The sequence below is a fragment of the Astyanax mexicanus genome, chromosome 12 (assembly GCF_023375975.1).
Source record: "Astyanax mexicanus isolate ESR-SI-001 chromosome 12, AstMex3_surface, whole genome shotgun sequence".
Classification (NCBI taxonomy): Eukaryota; Metazoa; Chordata; class Actinopteri; order Characiformes; family Acestrorhamphidae; genus Astyanax; species Astyanax mexicanus.
In genome coordinates, this window is record NC_064419.1 from 16,627,773 (window position 1) to 16,644,175 (window position 16,403).

The window sequence follows — 16,403 nt, forward strand, 5'->3', positions numbered from 1 at the left end:
TAATGCAGGTGGGAAAGCACATACAAACATTAGCAGCAAACATTAGTTACTGGAGAGAGAACTAAGGTTAGTGGAGTTAACATTAGTCTAGTTAGCTAACATACTAACGAGAGCTAGCTAACATACTAACATTAGCGGCGTGTTAGCTACATTACCAGGGAGAAAACTAGTGTTAGTGGAGAGCTAGCTAACATACTAACATTAGTGGCAAGTTAGCTACATTACCAGGGAGAAAACTGGTGTTAGTGGAGAGCTAGCTAACATACTAACATTAGTGGCAAGTTAGCTACATTACCAGGGAGAAAACTAGGGTTAGCGGAGAGCTAGCTAACATAGTAACATTAGCGGCGAGTTAGCTACATTACCAGGGAGAAAACTAGTGTTAGTGGAGAGCTAGCTAACATACTAACATTAGCGGCGAGTTAGCTACATTACCAGGGAGAAAACTAGTGTTAGTGGAGAGCTAGCTAACATACTAACATTAGTGGCAAGTTAGCTACATTACCAGGGAGAAAACTAGTGTTAGCGGAGAGCTAGCTAACATACTAACATTAGTGGGAGCTAATGTTAGGGAGCTAGCTAACATTAACAGGGAGAGAACCAAGGTTAGCAGAGTTGACATTAGTGGTGAGCTAGCTAACATTATTGGAGAGCTAGCTAACGTTACTCGGGAGAGAACTAAAGTTAGCAGAGAGCTAGCTTACATTAGTGGAGAGCTAGCTAATGTTACTGGGGAGAGAACTAAGGTTAGCGGAGAGCTAGCTTACATTAGTGGAGAGCTAGCTAATGTTACTGGGGAGAGAACTAAGGTTAGCATAGAGCTAGCTAACATTAGTGGAGAGCTATCTAACGTTACTCGGGAGAGAACTAAGATTAGCATAGAGCTAGCTAACATTAGTGGAGAGCTAGCTAATGTTACTAGGGAGAGAACTAAGGTTAGCAGAGTTAACATTACTGGTAAGCTAGCTAACATTAGCGGGGAGAAAACTAAAGTTAGTGGAGAGCTAGCTAACATTAGCGGAGAGCTAGATAAGGTTACTAGGTAGAGAACTAAGGTTAGCATAGAGCAAGCTAACATTAACAGAGAGCTAGCTAACATTACTAGGGAGAGAACTAAGGTTAACAAAGTTAACTTTAGGGGTAAGCGAGCTAACAAATTAACATTAGTGGCGAGTTATCTACATTACCAGGGAGAAAACTAGGGTTAGCAGAGAGCTTGCTTACATTAGCGGTGAACTATCTAACTTTACTGGGGAGAGAACTATGGTTAGCATAGAGCTAGCTAACATCAGTGGAGAGTTAGCTAACATACTAACATTAGCAGTGAGCTATCTAACGTTACTAGGGAGAGAACTAAGGTTAGCGGACAGCTAGCTAACATTAGCGATGAGCTATATAATGTTACTGGGGAGAGAATTAATCACAATGAAACAAAATTGAAAACGTTTTATTTCCAATACAATAAATTATTTTCTACTATAGTTTAACATTTTGCAAAAATTACATGTTTTAAAGTTTTTTTTAAATCTCCTGTTTCATTCAAATTTATTAACATCTTCTATCCTTGGATACATTTTAACCTCCAGAATAATTAAAAGGATTAAGTTTATGTCACATGATATATATGGGACTAAATTACCTATACACAGTATAGGGCATTTTAACTCTTTTAGACCCTGCGTCCATCACAATGGACATCAAGTATTTTCTTTTTTTTTTTTTGTTTTACATAACACTAATTGAGACCTGGTTTTAAGCAGAATAGACTATAAACAAGCCACAGAAAAACGTTAATAAGCCAATAAAATAATAATAGCTTAGCCCCACCCACTGCTCTCAGCTACCTAAAGTTGCAACCAATGCAAATAATCATGAAGCTGTTAGCAGAGCAGTGGATCTCTCACTGTTTTCTGGAAAAACAATGTTCTTTTAGATGGAATATGTTATATGGAGATGGGACTGAGATGAAGTGGTGATCTTCCAACATCCTGACCTCTCTAATGCTCTTGTCGCTGTTTCCAAATCCTCACATCAATGCCTTAACTGAACAGGACAAAAGCAAGATAAGCTCTTTTTAAAACCTTAATTTTGATTAAAACCTTGATTTTATAAATAAAGAATGAATAATAAGGTGTTCCAATACTTCTGTCCATACATTGTAGCTGTAGGTAGATAAATGCAATTTTAAATATCTGTTCATGGCTGAATACAAATCTATCATACTTATTTTCCACTCGTAATATGGAAATGACTCCAGCCTGTAGCTACAGGCCTGTGCATATATTTTACGGTAGCCTGTAGGTTAAAGCTTAAAGCCTGAATGTGCATCTTTCCCCTCCCTGCCCTTAAAAAGCTGCTCTCTAAGCAGGTTAGCTAAAAAGGATGATGGCTAGTGCTTTCATTGCTTCCAATTAAACCTTGCTTGTTAGTTTAACCTCTAGGTAAACCCATCAAACAATTGATGTCAAGGCAAAAGCCTGCCAACGGTGGTGGCTTCGGCTGGGCAGTCATTAATTTTAATTGCCTAGATATTAAAGATTTAGAAGCGCGGTGACATGGCGGGGTAGGACTGATCTGATGTCATGTAAATTCACCGGCATTGGTGCGCCGTGGCTCCGGCTGCTGGAGATATTAAAATAGAAGCGCAGAGGTGGAAATTAAATAAAGCTTCATTAAGGGGCTCGGCTTTTCTGCCTGTCCCAGCCAGTGTTGGGGATATGGCAGGAGAGCTCGCCACGGCGACAGGCTACTGTAATTTATAGGGCTATTAAGAAACAACCCCTAATCTCTTTATTATTCCACAATTATTGCAGCGCAAGCATTCACACTTCTGCCCCCCTGATGTGACCTAGATCTTATTGTTTGCAGTGTGCGCTGTGTTTTGTGTGATTGCAATAATTAATGCATGAGGTACAATCAGTGGAATTTCTCTTAAGTGTAACACGCGGCTTGAATATCTTCTGTATGCGAGAGTGCGTGCGCTCTGAATTATCTTAATTTATGCAAGTTTACAGTATACGCACAAATGAAGAGCCTATTCTTGTAATGAGCAAAATTCTATTTATACTAAGGATTTATATACTAAGAGATATTACACTACTCTACACTACACTTCACTGCAAAAATTACTATCTTGGCAAGTGGAAGGATTTTAGTTTTTTTTTTTTTTATGTATGGAATTATGTAAATCGTCGCTGTCCAATAAAAAAACAAGTATCTCCAGTCGATATTTAGTTTCTGCCAAACTTTCTTGATGAACGGACCAAAAGAAACACTTCAAAATTACCTAAAATAAACTCTTTTTACCTTGACTTCCATTGAAAGTTTAGAAGTTTTTTTTCTTTCCAATAAAGTTGCTGTTTTAGAGATACTCGTTTTTCACTGGACAGCGATAATATGTAACATGTGCGTATAGGTTTATTTCACAAAAATCCATGAACGTCTACCAACTATATACATTTGGGTCCAAAAGGACACATTTGGACAGTGTGACATAATCTTTCTTATTTTAATTTCTAATTCTAAACAAACAAATATTAATCTTAGAGGAACTGCAGGCATTTTTACAGGCTAAAATGACTAATAAGTTATTAAGTTTTACAGTCTATTCCCTTAATTAGGGAGGTAAAAAGATTTTAGCCTTAGCTGTGTATTTTAAGGATATTTTATTATATTTTTAATCATTAATCGTGGATTTATATTTATCGTCGCTGTCCAATGAAGAACAAGTATCTCCATTTATGGCGATATTTAGTTTACTACATAATCGGAAACACATTTGCAGCATTTCTTGATGAATAGACCAATTGACATTCTCCAAAATGACTTGAAATGAACTCTTTTTACATTGACTTCCATTAAAAGTTACGAAGGTTGTATCTCTCTCCTGTAAATTTGCTGTTTTGAAGACACTTGTTTTTCATTGGACAGTAACCAGGGTGAAACACATACATTCCCTCATGTCAGAAGGGTTTGTTTGACAGTACTCAGGACAGTGACTTTTGCATATTAATCTTTTGTAATGGCCTTCTCAAGCCTCAAAGACCACAACCTTAATTGAAAACATGTTAACTGTGTGTAAAAGTTGGGGGTTTGTGTTTTTATCCTGCTATTTATAACTTGATTCGTGATTCGTTTTTAAAAGTAAACTCAAGAAAGTTCAGCTCCACTTTTTTTTTTATTCTGCAAGATGCATGTAGTAACGTTTGAATGTATGAACTGCAAGGACTGAAGAGTGAATCATACAGCTTGAAAACTAGATTCTTCTGTTACATACAGCTCTGTAACAAATAAGAGACCACTTAATAATAATGGGGTTCTTTGATTTTAACAAATTGAAAACCTCTGGAATATAATCAAAGAGGAAGATGGATGATCACAAGCCATCAAACCAAGCAGAACTATTTGAATTGTTGCACCAGGAGTGGTGTAAAGTTATCCAAAAGCAGTGTGTAAGACTGGTGGAGGAGAACATGCCAAGATGCATAAAAACTGTGATTAAAAACCAGGGTTATTCCACCAAATATTGATTTCAGAACTTGTAAAACTTTATGAGTATGAGTGTTTTCTTGCATTATTTGAGGTCTGAAAGCTCTGCATCAACAATGCTCATTTTACTCAGTTGTATACCTATAGACTGAAGTGGTCTCTTGTCATTTTTTCCTGAGCTGTAAATGACAGAATTAGTTGTGAGTGTAGTAAAATCATCTTATTTAGTTAGAAATAAACTTAAAATAATCATCTTTACCAACCTTTACAATGGCCAATCTTATTCATATGTGCATTATGCAAATTATTTAATTAATATACAGATTTTTACTTTAAGATAAAGGTCTTAAAACTTCAGTAATCATTACTCCACACAGCAAAACCCAAATTTTCACCATTACTGAGCAAACCTTTCCCTTTTCCTAGATTCGTACCAACATTACCTCAAAAGTGCAACCCACCATCCACCCACCGATGCTCTGGCGACATGAGCAGCACCAAAGCTTGGTGTTGCCACAAGATGAGCAGCCCCTGGTGTGTTGGTTTTTGTCTAGAGACAAACAGAGAGCATGTCACACTCTCATCCGTAATAGCACACAAGCCCTGTCTGATAATCGCTTAATTAGTCTACGTGCCCAGCGGATATTACTGCGGGAGGCTGGGGACCGTGGACTTGATGGACCTGAACGTGACATCTTGAAACAATCACACTGCTCAGTGCGCTGTGCCTCGTCTGGGTTGATGTCTGACACCCCCTCCTTCCTCCTTCTCCTTCCCTCAAACCCTCCTACCCCACCCCACCCTCGCTCTCTCTCTGTCTCTCCCAGGTATCCAACTGGTTCGGGAACAAGAGGATCCGCTACAAGAAGAACATCGGCAAGTTCCAGGAGGAAGCCAACCTGTACGCCGCCAAGACGGCCGTGAACGCGGCGCACGCGGTGGCCGCCGCCGTGCAGAACAGCCAGACCAACTCGCCCACCACACCCAACTCCGGTAAGTGCCAATAAACCCAACTCTAAAGCTCCCCTACCCCAGCCCACCCCGTACCACCCTACCCCGCTCTCCTCCAGAGCATGTGCCTTCTCCCGCTCCACGCTGCCTGGGTGCCGTGACAGTGAGTGGTCCCAGCCTGGGGGATAAGCCCCGCTCTCCTGCCTCCCGGACCGTACATGCCGAACGAGACGAGCGATGTCAAGTAGACAAGCTGTAAAAAGAAACTGTAGTGTGTGTGTGAGTTTCTGCAGTGTGAAATGTTTTGGGTATAAAATGAGATGATAAAAAAAAATATATATATATATATATATATTTATATATATCCTCTCCCACTCTTCCCACTCTTCCCTTCCTCTCTGTCCTCTTATCCTCTTAAGCATAACAGTGCTATGTTACTTCCCCTCCTTCCCTCCTCCTGTGATTTAATGGAATATGTTTCGCTCTAGAAAAAAAAAAACAATAAAAAAACAAGGGTCTTTTTATTGAATATTAATGAATACTATAATAGGTACCACTTTAAAATAAGACTACCTTTATAAAGGATTATAAATTGTTTATAAAGGAGTTTACTAATAGTTAATAACAAGGTTTCAAATACTTGAAAAATATTAATTCCACGCTCATTTATACTGTATCTTTCCTGTGTGTTTTCCATCAATCAGCATTGAACCTATCATATTAATTTATGTGTAAGTATGTTTAACTGTTGACTACAAATGAAATGACTATGTTGAATTAAATGACTAAGCAAACAACGGATCACTGTGGCCTTTTTTTAAATTGATGTGTTGTAACTGTTTATCAATTTTAATTATATGAATAATGCATAATCTAATTTATAAACAATTTATAAACCCTTTATAAGGGTAGTCTTATTTTAAAGTGGTACCTTATTATTATTATATTTATTATTATTAATATAAGCAGCATGTGTGTAGTGATGACGTTCAGATTACACTAAACTCAACTAAACTATGCTTAAAAAAAATAAATAAATAAATAAAGCATATTTAACAGAAGTGACTATGTTGTGGACATGGCTGAGGCCCTGAGGGCTTGTGGGGGCTTGTGGGTAAGAGATTTAAAGGGGTCCCCTTTTTCTTGCACCCAGGATTCCAGATGAAAGATGAAGAATTTCAGCTGGACTCTGCAGAGAACAAAAACTCTCTATTAACCAACATGTTTACTGGTACTGGCCTTTTCCATCAGCTTCTTCCTGTCCTTATTGTCATTGGCACGTGTTCCTTCTGAGCTAGTCCATTAGAATAGCAGGTCATGCCAAATCCCGTGGCGCTTAGGCTGCCAACCCCACATCCAGTCTCTCTCTCTGTGTGTGTCATTTTCTATTCTTTTCTTTCTATTCTTCCTTTCTTTTTGTGTGTATTTATTTGTTAGATAGTAGTAGTAGTAGTAGTAGAGTATATAGGTTTCTGCTTTCTCTCTATCCTCTCAATTATTTCCTCTCTTTGCGTTTTGGTTGCTACATTCTGGTTGCTTGCTTTCTGGGCATCTGTGTTTGTGTATGGGTGATGTGTGTGTGTGTGTACTTGTGTCTGTGTGTGTGTGTGTGAATTCCTCTCTCTTTTCCTTGCTCTCTTTCGTTATTTAGCTACTTACATCTTTCCTTTCCAGGTTCGTCAGGTTCTTTTAACCTCCCAAACTCGGGGGACATGTTCATGAGCATGCAGAATCCGAATGGGGATTCTTACCAAGGGGCACAAGTCGGAGCCAATGTGCAATCACAGGTAGGCTCCACGCACAGGGACTGGGGCTGTGTGCCAGAACAGAACAGAACGCTGCTAGGTAGCCAGTCATCCACAGTACAGTCTCAAAAAACAAAACAAAACAAAAAAAAAACACCAGCTTACGGATAATAATTGTGTGCCCCCTCTCACAGATCCCATTTATTTCAGCGATGCAGCATTAATTGTTGATGACTGATGTCTGGCTGTGGACGGATTATTTGAGTAAGCCCAAATTGCCCTCTAATGAATCACCGCTCTCGTAGTCCAGGGTGCCCAATAAACACACACACCCTCATTATTTGTAGTCTGTTAGTAAATTGATCTCACCTCTGGAACAGACCCCGTTTTGCAGTTGATGTTGCGAATGCATTTGGCTCTGACTTGAGCTCTTGGGTTGGTATTGGGTGTTTGTAACTGTACTTTCCTTCAAAACCTCTGTATCCTTTACTATCTCTGTTTCATCGTGGTTGTGTCCCTTCATTACGCTTTAATCCATTTCAACATGATCAAGCCTTTTTTTCAAGAAAAGATTGCTCATGTATAAAAAAGAGAGAATAATCGTACTGAAGCAGAACACCTTTAAACTAAAATCTACTGCCCCTTTCTGGAATATTGCTGTAGCACTCTGCATTCTGTATTAGATATTATTATGAATGCCTTTAGATCAATTTTCTAGTTTATGAGATTACATTTTGTCTAGTTCATAATTTTTTTAATTGTATTTTACCAGATACCTACTTAAAAAAAAATATTGTCTAAAATACAGCTTCTCTGCATGCATACTATCATGTCTCATTTATTTCATTTAGTGAACATTTCATGTCACCCACTGCTGTCATGTTAGTAGATATGTATCATGGACCAGTGGCCCAAGTGCACGGTTGTAAACACACAAGTGTCTTTGCTTAGTGAGAATCGAAAAGTTGACAAGTTGATCCAAAGCACAATTTAATCCAATAATAAAAAAAAATAATACTAATAAATAAATATTAACATTTTAATCTATCTCGTACTAACTGGAAGTGATGAAGTAGGGAAGTGTTGCTATGGGAACATACTGTATTTACATGTTCTTTACATTTTTCTTAGGTGTAACTAGTAGTTCTAATCATGGATTTTATATTGTGAATGTTTTAATCAATTTGATCAATTCTAAATACTCAAAAATAAAAAAACTAGTTGTCATTATCAAATATTTAGCAGTTGAGAATCACACAGTGTAAAACATGCTAAGAATTAGCCTAAAGAACCTAAAGAGTTAACAATAATTCTAATGTTTAGTAATTCATTGGTATATCAAGCCCTGCTTACAACCGTGGACTTGTCCGTTCATCCCTCCTGTTTAGATTTCAGTGTGAATGGTTTTTGTATATATTTTTTTTTGCTGATCTTTGTGTGTTCCTGAGACACAGGAAGTTGACAGGCTTGACTTCCTGTTGTTTCCTCTGCAGGTGGATACCCTGCGCCATGTTATCAGTCAGACGGCAGGATACAATGATCCTCTTGGGGGGAACTCCATGTACAGTCCACATGGCTTAAATGTAAGTAGATTTGGTTATTTGTTATATAACCATTTTTGCTGGTGTTTAGTTTCATAATAATGATATTAACATGATATTAAGGCTCCTTTGGTGACCATATATTTAGAATGCATTTACATAACAGCAGCAAGTTTATTCATATGGGGTGCTACGTGATGCAGTGGTCTAAAGCGCTTCCACTACATTTTACCAGTCAGCTGCCACATTGGTTCAAATCCTGGTCATGCAGCTTGCCATCAGCTGCCTGAGCCCTGAGAGAGCACAATTGGCCTTGCTCTCTCTGAGTAAGTAGAAGGCGCTTTTTCCCCTCATCACTCTTATGGTGATTCCAATGAACTGATGTATCTGAACCGAGTCGCTGCACTTTTTTCCGAGTGCGCTGTGATGCTACTCAGCAATGGTGCATCAGCATCAGTTAAAAAAGAGCCGTTGGTTGACGTCACATGTATCAGAGGAGGCATGTGCTAGTCTTCACCCTCCTGGTGTTGTGGCATCCCTAGTGATAGGGGATATACAGTTGACTAATGGGCGGAACAATAGGCCTAGATACATTGGGGAGAAAAAATGGGGGTAAATTAGGAATAAGTCTTATAACAAACACTTGAAACAAAACATAAAACTAATAATTTTGTGCAATTAATTTCTAAAGGGTTGCTCATAGACATATTTTTATTTAAAAAAATATATATATATGTATGTATATATATATATATAGAATATAGAGTTCTCATCCATAAAAGATTGTGTGCAAACATCTCTGAATTAGTTTATACGTGATTCCTAATGCTAAGGGTAAGATACTACTATCAACAGCAGGCCTGTATGTAAAATTGGTCATACGTTAATGAGAAAACACCATAGTTATTCGAATTAAAAAGGTGTGCAAAGGTGTGTTTATCTACTAATATAATATCTAAAATAATAAATAATAACAAATAATAGCATAGCTTTCAACTGAAATGCTTCGTAATCATTGAAATCATAATAAATTGAGCCAGCATAAGAATTAATAAGGGTCAAAATGAGCTTTAATTTAATCAATATTGATTTATTTGAATTGATAAAGTATGTCATACATCATGAAGCACAGGAAATGCTTAATAAAGGAAATGCTTCAATTTTAAAGCTGTTGTATTTTGAGAACCAAAAGCCCTGGTTGACATAAACCCGAACAGCTCCAGTCCTGAGGAAGAGTGAACGCAGAATGAGATTCAGACAGATATTAAACGTGTTTGTTGCTGGTGTAAACATTTCATATGATGGTAACCTATAGCGTGGTGAGATGAAAAGGCTTTAGTGCCCTATCTGCTGTTTTGAAATGCTTCAAAGAACTCCCAATATTCTTATCAACGAGATGAAATATGAAAGTATGATCGCCTGCAGCCGTCGGTAGACATGAATTTTATCTTCCTTGATGAGGTTTTGCTGTGGTGCTTTTCCCTCTGTATGCTCTGTAATCTGAAACCACAAGGGTAAAAAGATTCAGTTATTTGATGACTGAAAGAGAGCGAGAGAGGGGGAGAAAAAAAGGAAGCGAGTAGAATGATTTCTTCTGAATAAACCTAATACACTTATATTCTTCCTTTTCTTTTATTCTCTAATACTAAATAAACAAAAGTATATTAAAACAATCCTATTAATCAAGAGTACATACCGTACTAGAATAAGCACAGATAAATGATCAATTTTAGGTACAAAAAAAATTAAAGATACAGCATGTCTATGGGGGAAGAGATGGATTTTAATAGAAGGATAATAAACTGTACAGTAATTAATAAAACCGAGCAGTCACATGATCAGTGCTGTGTTCTGTTTGTGCAGCACTGAGCTGTGTTTGGTTGAGTGTAGTTAAGGAATGTGTGTGTTACTCTCAGTGTCAGCGGCTGCAGTGTATGCGTGATTGTGCGCTGCAGTGGGCCGTGGTGGCGGTGGCAGTGTATCTGTGGCGAATGCTGGCGAGGCGGCGTGTCATCTCGGCTTTAGTCGTGGCCTCTGTGGCCTGCAGCGGTGCAGATGAAGTGTCAGGCTCTCACAGGCTCAAACTGCACTCTCACACACACACACACACACTGTGGTGATGGAGGGAGCTCTGACCTAAGCAATAGACCAGAGTGTGAAAGTTGCAGAGAGAGAGAGGAAGAGAGAGAGCGAGAGAGTGTGTGTGTGTGTGTGTGTGTGTGTGTGTGTGTGTGTGTGTGTGTGTACGCTATGGAAACAGAAAGACAAAGGTGAAGGTGTTAGGCTGACTGCTCTCTCCCCAGACTCAATTGAGAGAAAGAGAAAGAAAGAGATAGAGAGAGAGAGAGAAAGAGATATGCAGGTAGACAGACAGAGAGAGAGAGAGGTAGCGAGAGAGTGAAACAGTAGTAGAGAGAGGGGTAGAGAGAGTGTAAGAAAAAAAGAAGAGGTAGATAGAGAGAGACAGATAGGTAGATAGAGAGATTCAGATAAAATGAGAGAGGGGTAGAGAGAGTGTAAGAAAAAAAGAGGAGGTAGATAGAGAGATAGAATTAGATAGATAAAGAGAGAAAAAGAATGGGAGAGAGAGAGGGAGAGGTAGCTAGAGAGATAGTGGTAGATAGAAAGAGAGAGAAAAGGATGGGAGAGAGAGGTAGATAGAAAGATAGATGTAGATGGATAGAGAGAGAGGTAGATAGATAGAGAGAGAGACAGAGGTAGATAGAGAGAGACAGAGAGAGACAGAGGTAGATAGAGAGAGAGAAAGACAAAGGTAGATAAATAGAGAGAGAGACAGGTAGAAAGAGAGAGAGAAATAGAGGTAAACAATGAGAAAGAGACAGAGGCAGATAGAGAGAGAGAGCGACAGATAGGTACATAGAGAGAGAGAGGCATAGAGGTAGATAGAGAGAGAGAGAGAGAGAGAGAGAGAGAGACATAGAGGTAGATAGAGAGAGAGGCAGACATAGAGGTAGATAGAGAGAGAGAAATAGAGGTAGACAGAGAGAGACAGAGAGAGACAGAGGTAGATAGAGAGAGAGAGACAGAGGTAGATAGAGAGAGAGAGAAATAGAGGCAAACAACGAGAAAGAGACAGAGGTAGATAGAGAGAGAGACATAGAGGTAGACAGAGAGAGGCAGACATAGAGGTAGAGAGAGAGACAGACATAGAGGTAGATAGAGAGAGAAAAAGAGGTAGACAGAGAGGTAGACAGAGAGAGACATAGAGGTAGATAGAGAGAGAGAGAGAGAGGTAGATAGAGAGAGACTTAGAGGTAGAGAGAGAGAGAGAGAGAGAGATGTAGATAGATAGAGAGAGAGTCGGTGTGTCTGAATGCAGATGATGCATGTCACCGTGCTGAGCAGACTTCCTCATAACGCTCCTATTTCAGCCTCAGCCCAGACACAGTGGCTGGAAGAAGCCGGATCAATCTGTTTATTGACCTATTCCAGGAACTCTAAATCAGCAAAATTCTAATTCTACCTCCCCAAACACACGCTACACACGTACACTATTTCTGTTTGAATGGAAAATCTATCATAGTATAAACACACTTTAATATTTCAAAAAATCGGATTAAAATAAAAACTGAATTTTTTCAATTTTAAATTTGTTTTCAGAACAGTGGGATGTAACGACGGACTACAACACAGCTTTAGTAGGAGGGGTTTGAACACAACACTAAATAAACCACTGTCTTTATTTATATCTAATAATAATAAAAATCATATCAGTGCTGTGATTTTAAGAATTGATACAGTGTTGCAAAACAAAATATCATAATAATAATATTTTCTTATACCCCTAATAAATGTGTACTGTACGTACAGGCTTCAGACGTCATGATGTGCACACTGATGGTGTAAAGTGATGATTATACAGTACGCTTTTGTTGTGGTGACTGAGAGAAGCAGGAGAATAGGAGGCAGGAGAAAGGGGAGGCAGCGGAGGCCAGGCGGGCGGGAGACTTTCCGTCAAAGGCTAGTTTCTGCCGGAAGCCACGCGCTGCAGTCAGAGGCACTCAGGCACGCTGGGTGGAGGAAAGGCCTCCACCGTCACTTTCACTCAGCGTCCCCCCGCCCCCACCCCACCCCACCCAGCCCGGCCTTCCCTCCTCCTGACTTACATCAAAATATGGAGCGACAAGCTGTCGGCCCACCGCCGAAATCTGATTAGACACTGATTTCAGAGATCGCTCCCATTGCCCACGACGTTAAGGCGAATTTGTTTTCTGAGAGAGGGAGGCAGCAGAGAGAGAGAGAGAGAGAGAGAGAGAGCGATGCTAGTGCAAACCAAACGAGATGGCCGTCGGCAAGACTGAGCCCACCCCCACCCCCCCTTTAATTTCTTAATACATGCATATGAACACGCATGTCTCACACAATGGGTTCGAAAATCAGGCTACGCACACACACACCCACACACACACACTTCTACACGAGCAGGATAAACACAGAACACCCCTACACACACACAAAAAAAAAAAAAATGTTTAAGTAAAATGAGTGTTGTTTTATTCTATAAACTACAGACTGATATAGAAACATTTCTTCCAAATTCCAAATAAAAATATTGTCATTTATCTTAGTATATTTTTTGCAAAAAAAAAAAAAAGGAGAAATGGTCAAAATAATAAAAAAGATGCAGACCTTTCAAACCTTCAATAATGCAAAGAAAACTAGTTAATCTTCATAAAGTTTGATGGAATAACCCTGGTTTTTATTCACAGTTTTCATGCATTTCATCTTGGCATGTTCTCCTCCACCAATCTTACACACTGCTTTTGGATAACTCACACAACAACACATAACAACATCTTCCTCTTGATTATATTCCAAAGGTTTTTCAGAGCTGTATATAGGGACAGTAATTATATCATATAGTATTTTTGCTATCCAGTGTTTTTGTAGCATTAAGAGCTGATTTTCCCAAGTGGTCAGGAATAAAACTACTGAACCATTTTTTTTGCTACATTCAGATCATTGTTGCTGTTATACTGTTGTATTTGTAGTGTTTTTTTTGCATACATACACATTTTGTGTATACATTTTAATGGCATTTATTTTGTTATAATGCTAAAAAAAGCTAGCAAAACAATCCTGGATCCTGATTTTAAGGCACTGTCTCTGTTTGTATTTCCTGCTGCAGGCTAACGGAGGATGGCAAGACGCTACGACCCCATCCTCTGTGATCTCTCCTACAGAAGGCCCTGGTAGTGTGCACTCTGATACCTCGAACTGATCTTTTCTTCATTAGTACAGCTCCTCCTAGACTGTGGGACTACCAGTGACCAAACCACAGACCCACGAACTGACCGATCAGAGACGCAGGAAGGACAAACCTACTACCAATAAGCTTGGAACCTTCTCTTCTCTGAACCCTCACTCATTCTCGTCTCACTGGCCTTCCTCCTCCAGACAAAAAAACATTCGGAAAAAACACTCTGACGTCTCCGAGGAACCCAATCGCTCGCCGTCTGGCTCGCGCCAGTTTCATCAACTCCAATCATTTCTGTTTTGCACATCATTCATTAACTGCTTTCTCTTCTTCGGGTGTGTGATGTCTCGGATTTTCTCATTTACACACTTATATAGGTCTTTTTTTAGTGAAGATTTCATTTCAACTATTGCAGTCCTGGTCTACTGTAAACAAAGCCACAGAGTACAGGGACAAGGACTGAGAAATACATACACTAACCCATTTATTTTACAGGGCTAATACGCTACAAAAGGCAGCTTTGGGAATTCCAGAAATGATATACATTTTCTTTCTTTTTAATTTCTCATATAAGAATAATAATAATAATAATAATAATAATAATAAATTAATAATTTAAGTTGTGGTGGTGGTACTAAATTAGGTTGACGATCCAGTTAATTTGGGGGATAAATTTAACTCTGTACACATGGGTCCCATAATGCTATAATTTCCATTGCTCACTGCATCTCAACGTGTAAAATGAAATGACTCATATTACGTGAGACATGTTTTTTTTAATATAACGCAAAATAAGAGTCCTACAGACACACCAGCTCAGCTGTGTTTTAGGACTCTAGTGTTTTGCATGTAGGGACTCCATCCACAGACAGGAAAAAAAAAAGACGGTCTTGTATATAATATAGCTTAAGAGTATTTATACATCTCACAAATCAATACACAGCTTTATTACCTCATTCAGACTCATAGAAAAACCAATAGATTTCCAACATTTCTCTAGCTTAGAGTGCTCTCACTGACTACCTCTCAACAATATCACCGCCATCCTTTTAACTTTTCGTTCTTTTCCATTTTTTACGTAGTTTCATTTGATTGCATCTTGTAATAAACTTTCTCTCTCTCTCTCTCTCTCTGTCTCTCTCTCTCATGTAATCTAATGTATATTTTAATCTTCTAAGAAAATTAGTTGCTTTCTTGCAACTTTTAAAAAGTAAAAAAAGAAAAAAAAAGGAAAAATAACCATAATATGATTAATACGAATAATACGGAGAGTGAGGGGCTTTTGTGGTGGATTTTTGGGGGAGGGGTGTTGGGGTAGGAGAAAGTGGGAAATGGGTCGAAGAATTAACACCAAACAGTTAAACTGTTGTAAATAGCAAAGAACATTTTGAATGTTGCTCATCTTGTTACTAATTCACTTAAAAAAGGGAAAAAAAATCATGATTAAAAAAAAAATCTGTAATGCATAGAGGTTTCAGTATTCAGAACTGTACATTTCAGACTCTGTGTGACAGGGCTCCAACTTTCTTTCTCTTTTTTGTATCGTATGTGATTCTGAAACTGATTAAAAAAAGTCATGAAAATTGATTTGTGGCAGTGATTCTAATGTATTAAAGATGTTTCGTGTTTCTTTCTAACCAGACTACACCCTGGACTGAGAAGTCTTCCTTGTGGTAGTTATATGTAATTTCAAACATGAATAAACTTTTTTCCTTTCATGATGGAAGATCCTGATATCATGTTTTTTCTTTGTAAGCAGACATTATTATTATTATTATTATTATTATTATTATTATTATTATTATTATTATTATTATTATTATTATTATTTTATTTGGCTTAATTGTATTTATTTATTGATTTTTTTTTTTTTTTTTTTTGCATATGATTGTGCAAACAATAATACTTTGGTAAAACCAAGCTATTCGCATACCGCATTTTTAGCACTATAAGGCGCACTATCAATAAACATCTATTTTTTGGTCTATTTTCATACATAAGGCTAATTATGGACACTAGTGGGGAACAGGGGTGTCGCAATGTTTTGCTTCTAATTCAGCAGGTCTCGTTGCTGGGTGACGAATGCTAATAATTCTCCAGCAGTGCTAGCCAGGGTTAGCAGGAGGCTACAGGCTCATAATACTCACCTCTGAACAGCAAAAGAACTAGCGCTTTGCGCGTTAATCAATGCTCCAGCAGTGCTAGGAGGCTACAGGCCAATAATACGCACTTCTGAATGGCAAAATAACTAGCGCTTAGCGTAATTAGCGGATAATGCTAATACTGCTCCAGCAGTGCTAGCTGGGGTTAGCAGGAGGCTACGGGCTGATAACACGCCCCTTGAGCGGCGAAAGAGCTAGCGCTTAGCGTTATTAGCGGTTAATGCTAATACTGGTCCAGCAGTGCTAGCTGGGGTTAGCAGCAGGCTACAGGCTGATAATACTCACCTCTGAATGGCAA

The 16,403-nt window shown here is 38.6% G+C and overlaps 1 protein-coding gene across 10 annotated transcripts in view; it reads left to right on the forward strand.

The window, feature by feature from the left end:
* Positions 1-15,669, forward strand: part of pbx3b (pre-B-cell leukemia homeobox 3b) — a 113,118-nt gene extending 97,449 nt beyond the window's left edge. For 4 of the 10 annotated variants that reach the window (XM_022670734.2, XM_022670733.2, XM_022670735.2 and 1 more), the window contains 5 exons: positions 5,316-5,481; positions 6,593-6,670; positions 7,114-7,226; positions 8,678-8,767; positions 13,875-15,669. In XM_022670734.2, the coding sequence (XP_022526455.1) occupies positions 5,316-5,481; positions 6,593-6,670; positions 7,114-7,226; positions 8,678-8,767; positions 13,875-13,967 (540 nt within the window). In that variant the 3' untranslated portion in view covers positions 13,968-15,669. The remainder of the gene's footprint in view (positions 1-5,315; positions 5,482-6,592; positions 6,671-7,113; positions 7,227-8,677; positions 8,768-13,874) is intronic. The other 6 variants (XM_022670736.2, XM_022670737.2, XM_022670738.2 and 3 more) reach the window with 2 other exon arrangements.
* The last annotated feature ends 734 nt before the right edge of the window (positions 15,670-16,403 follow it).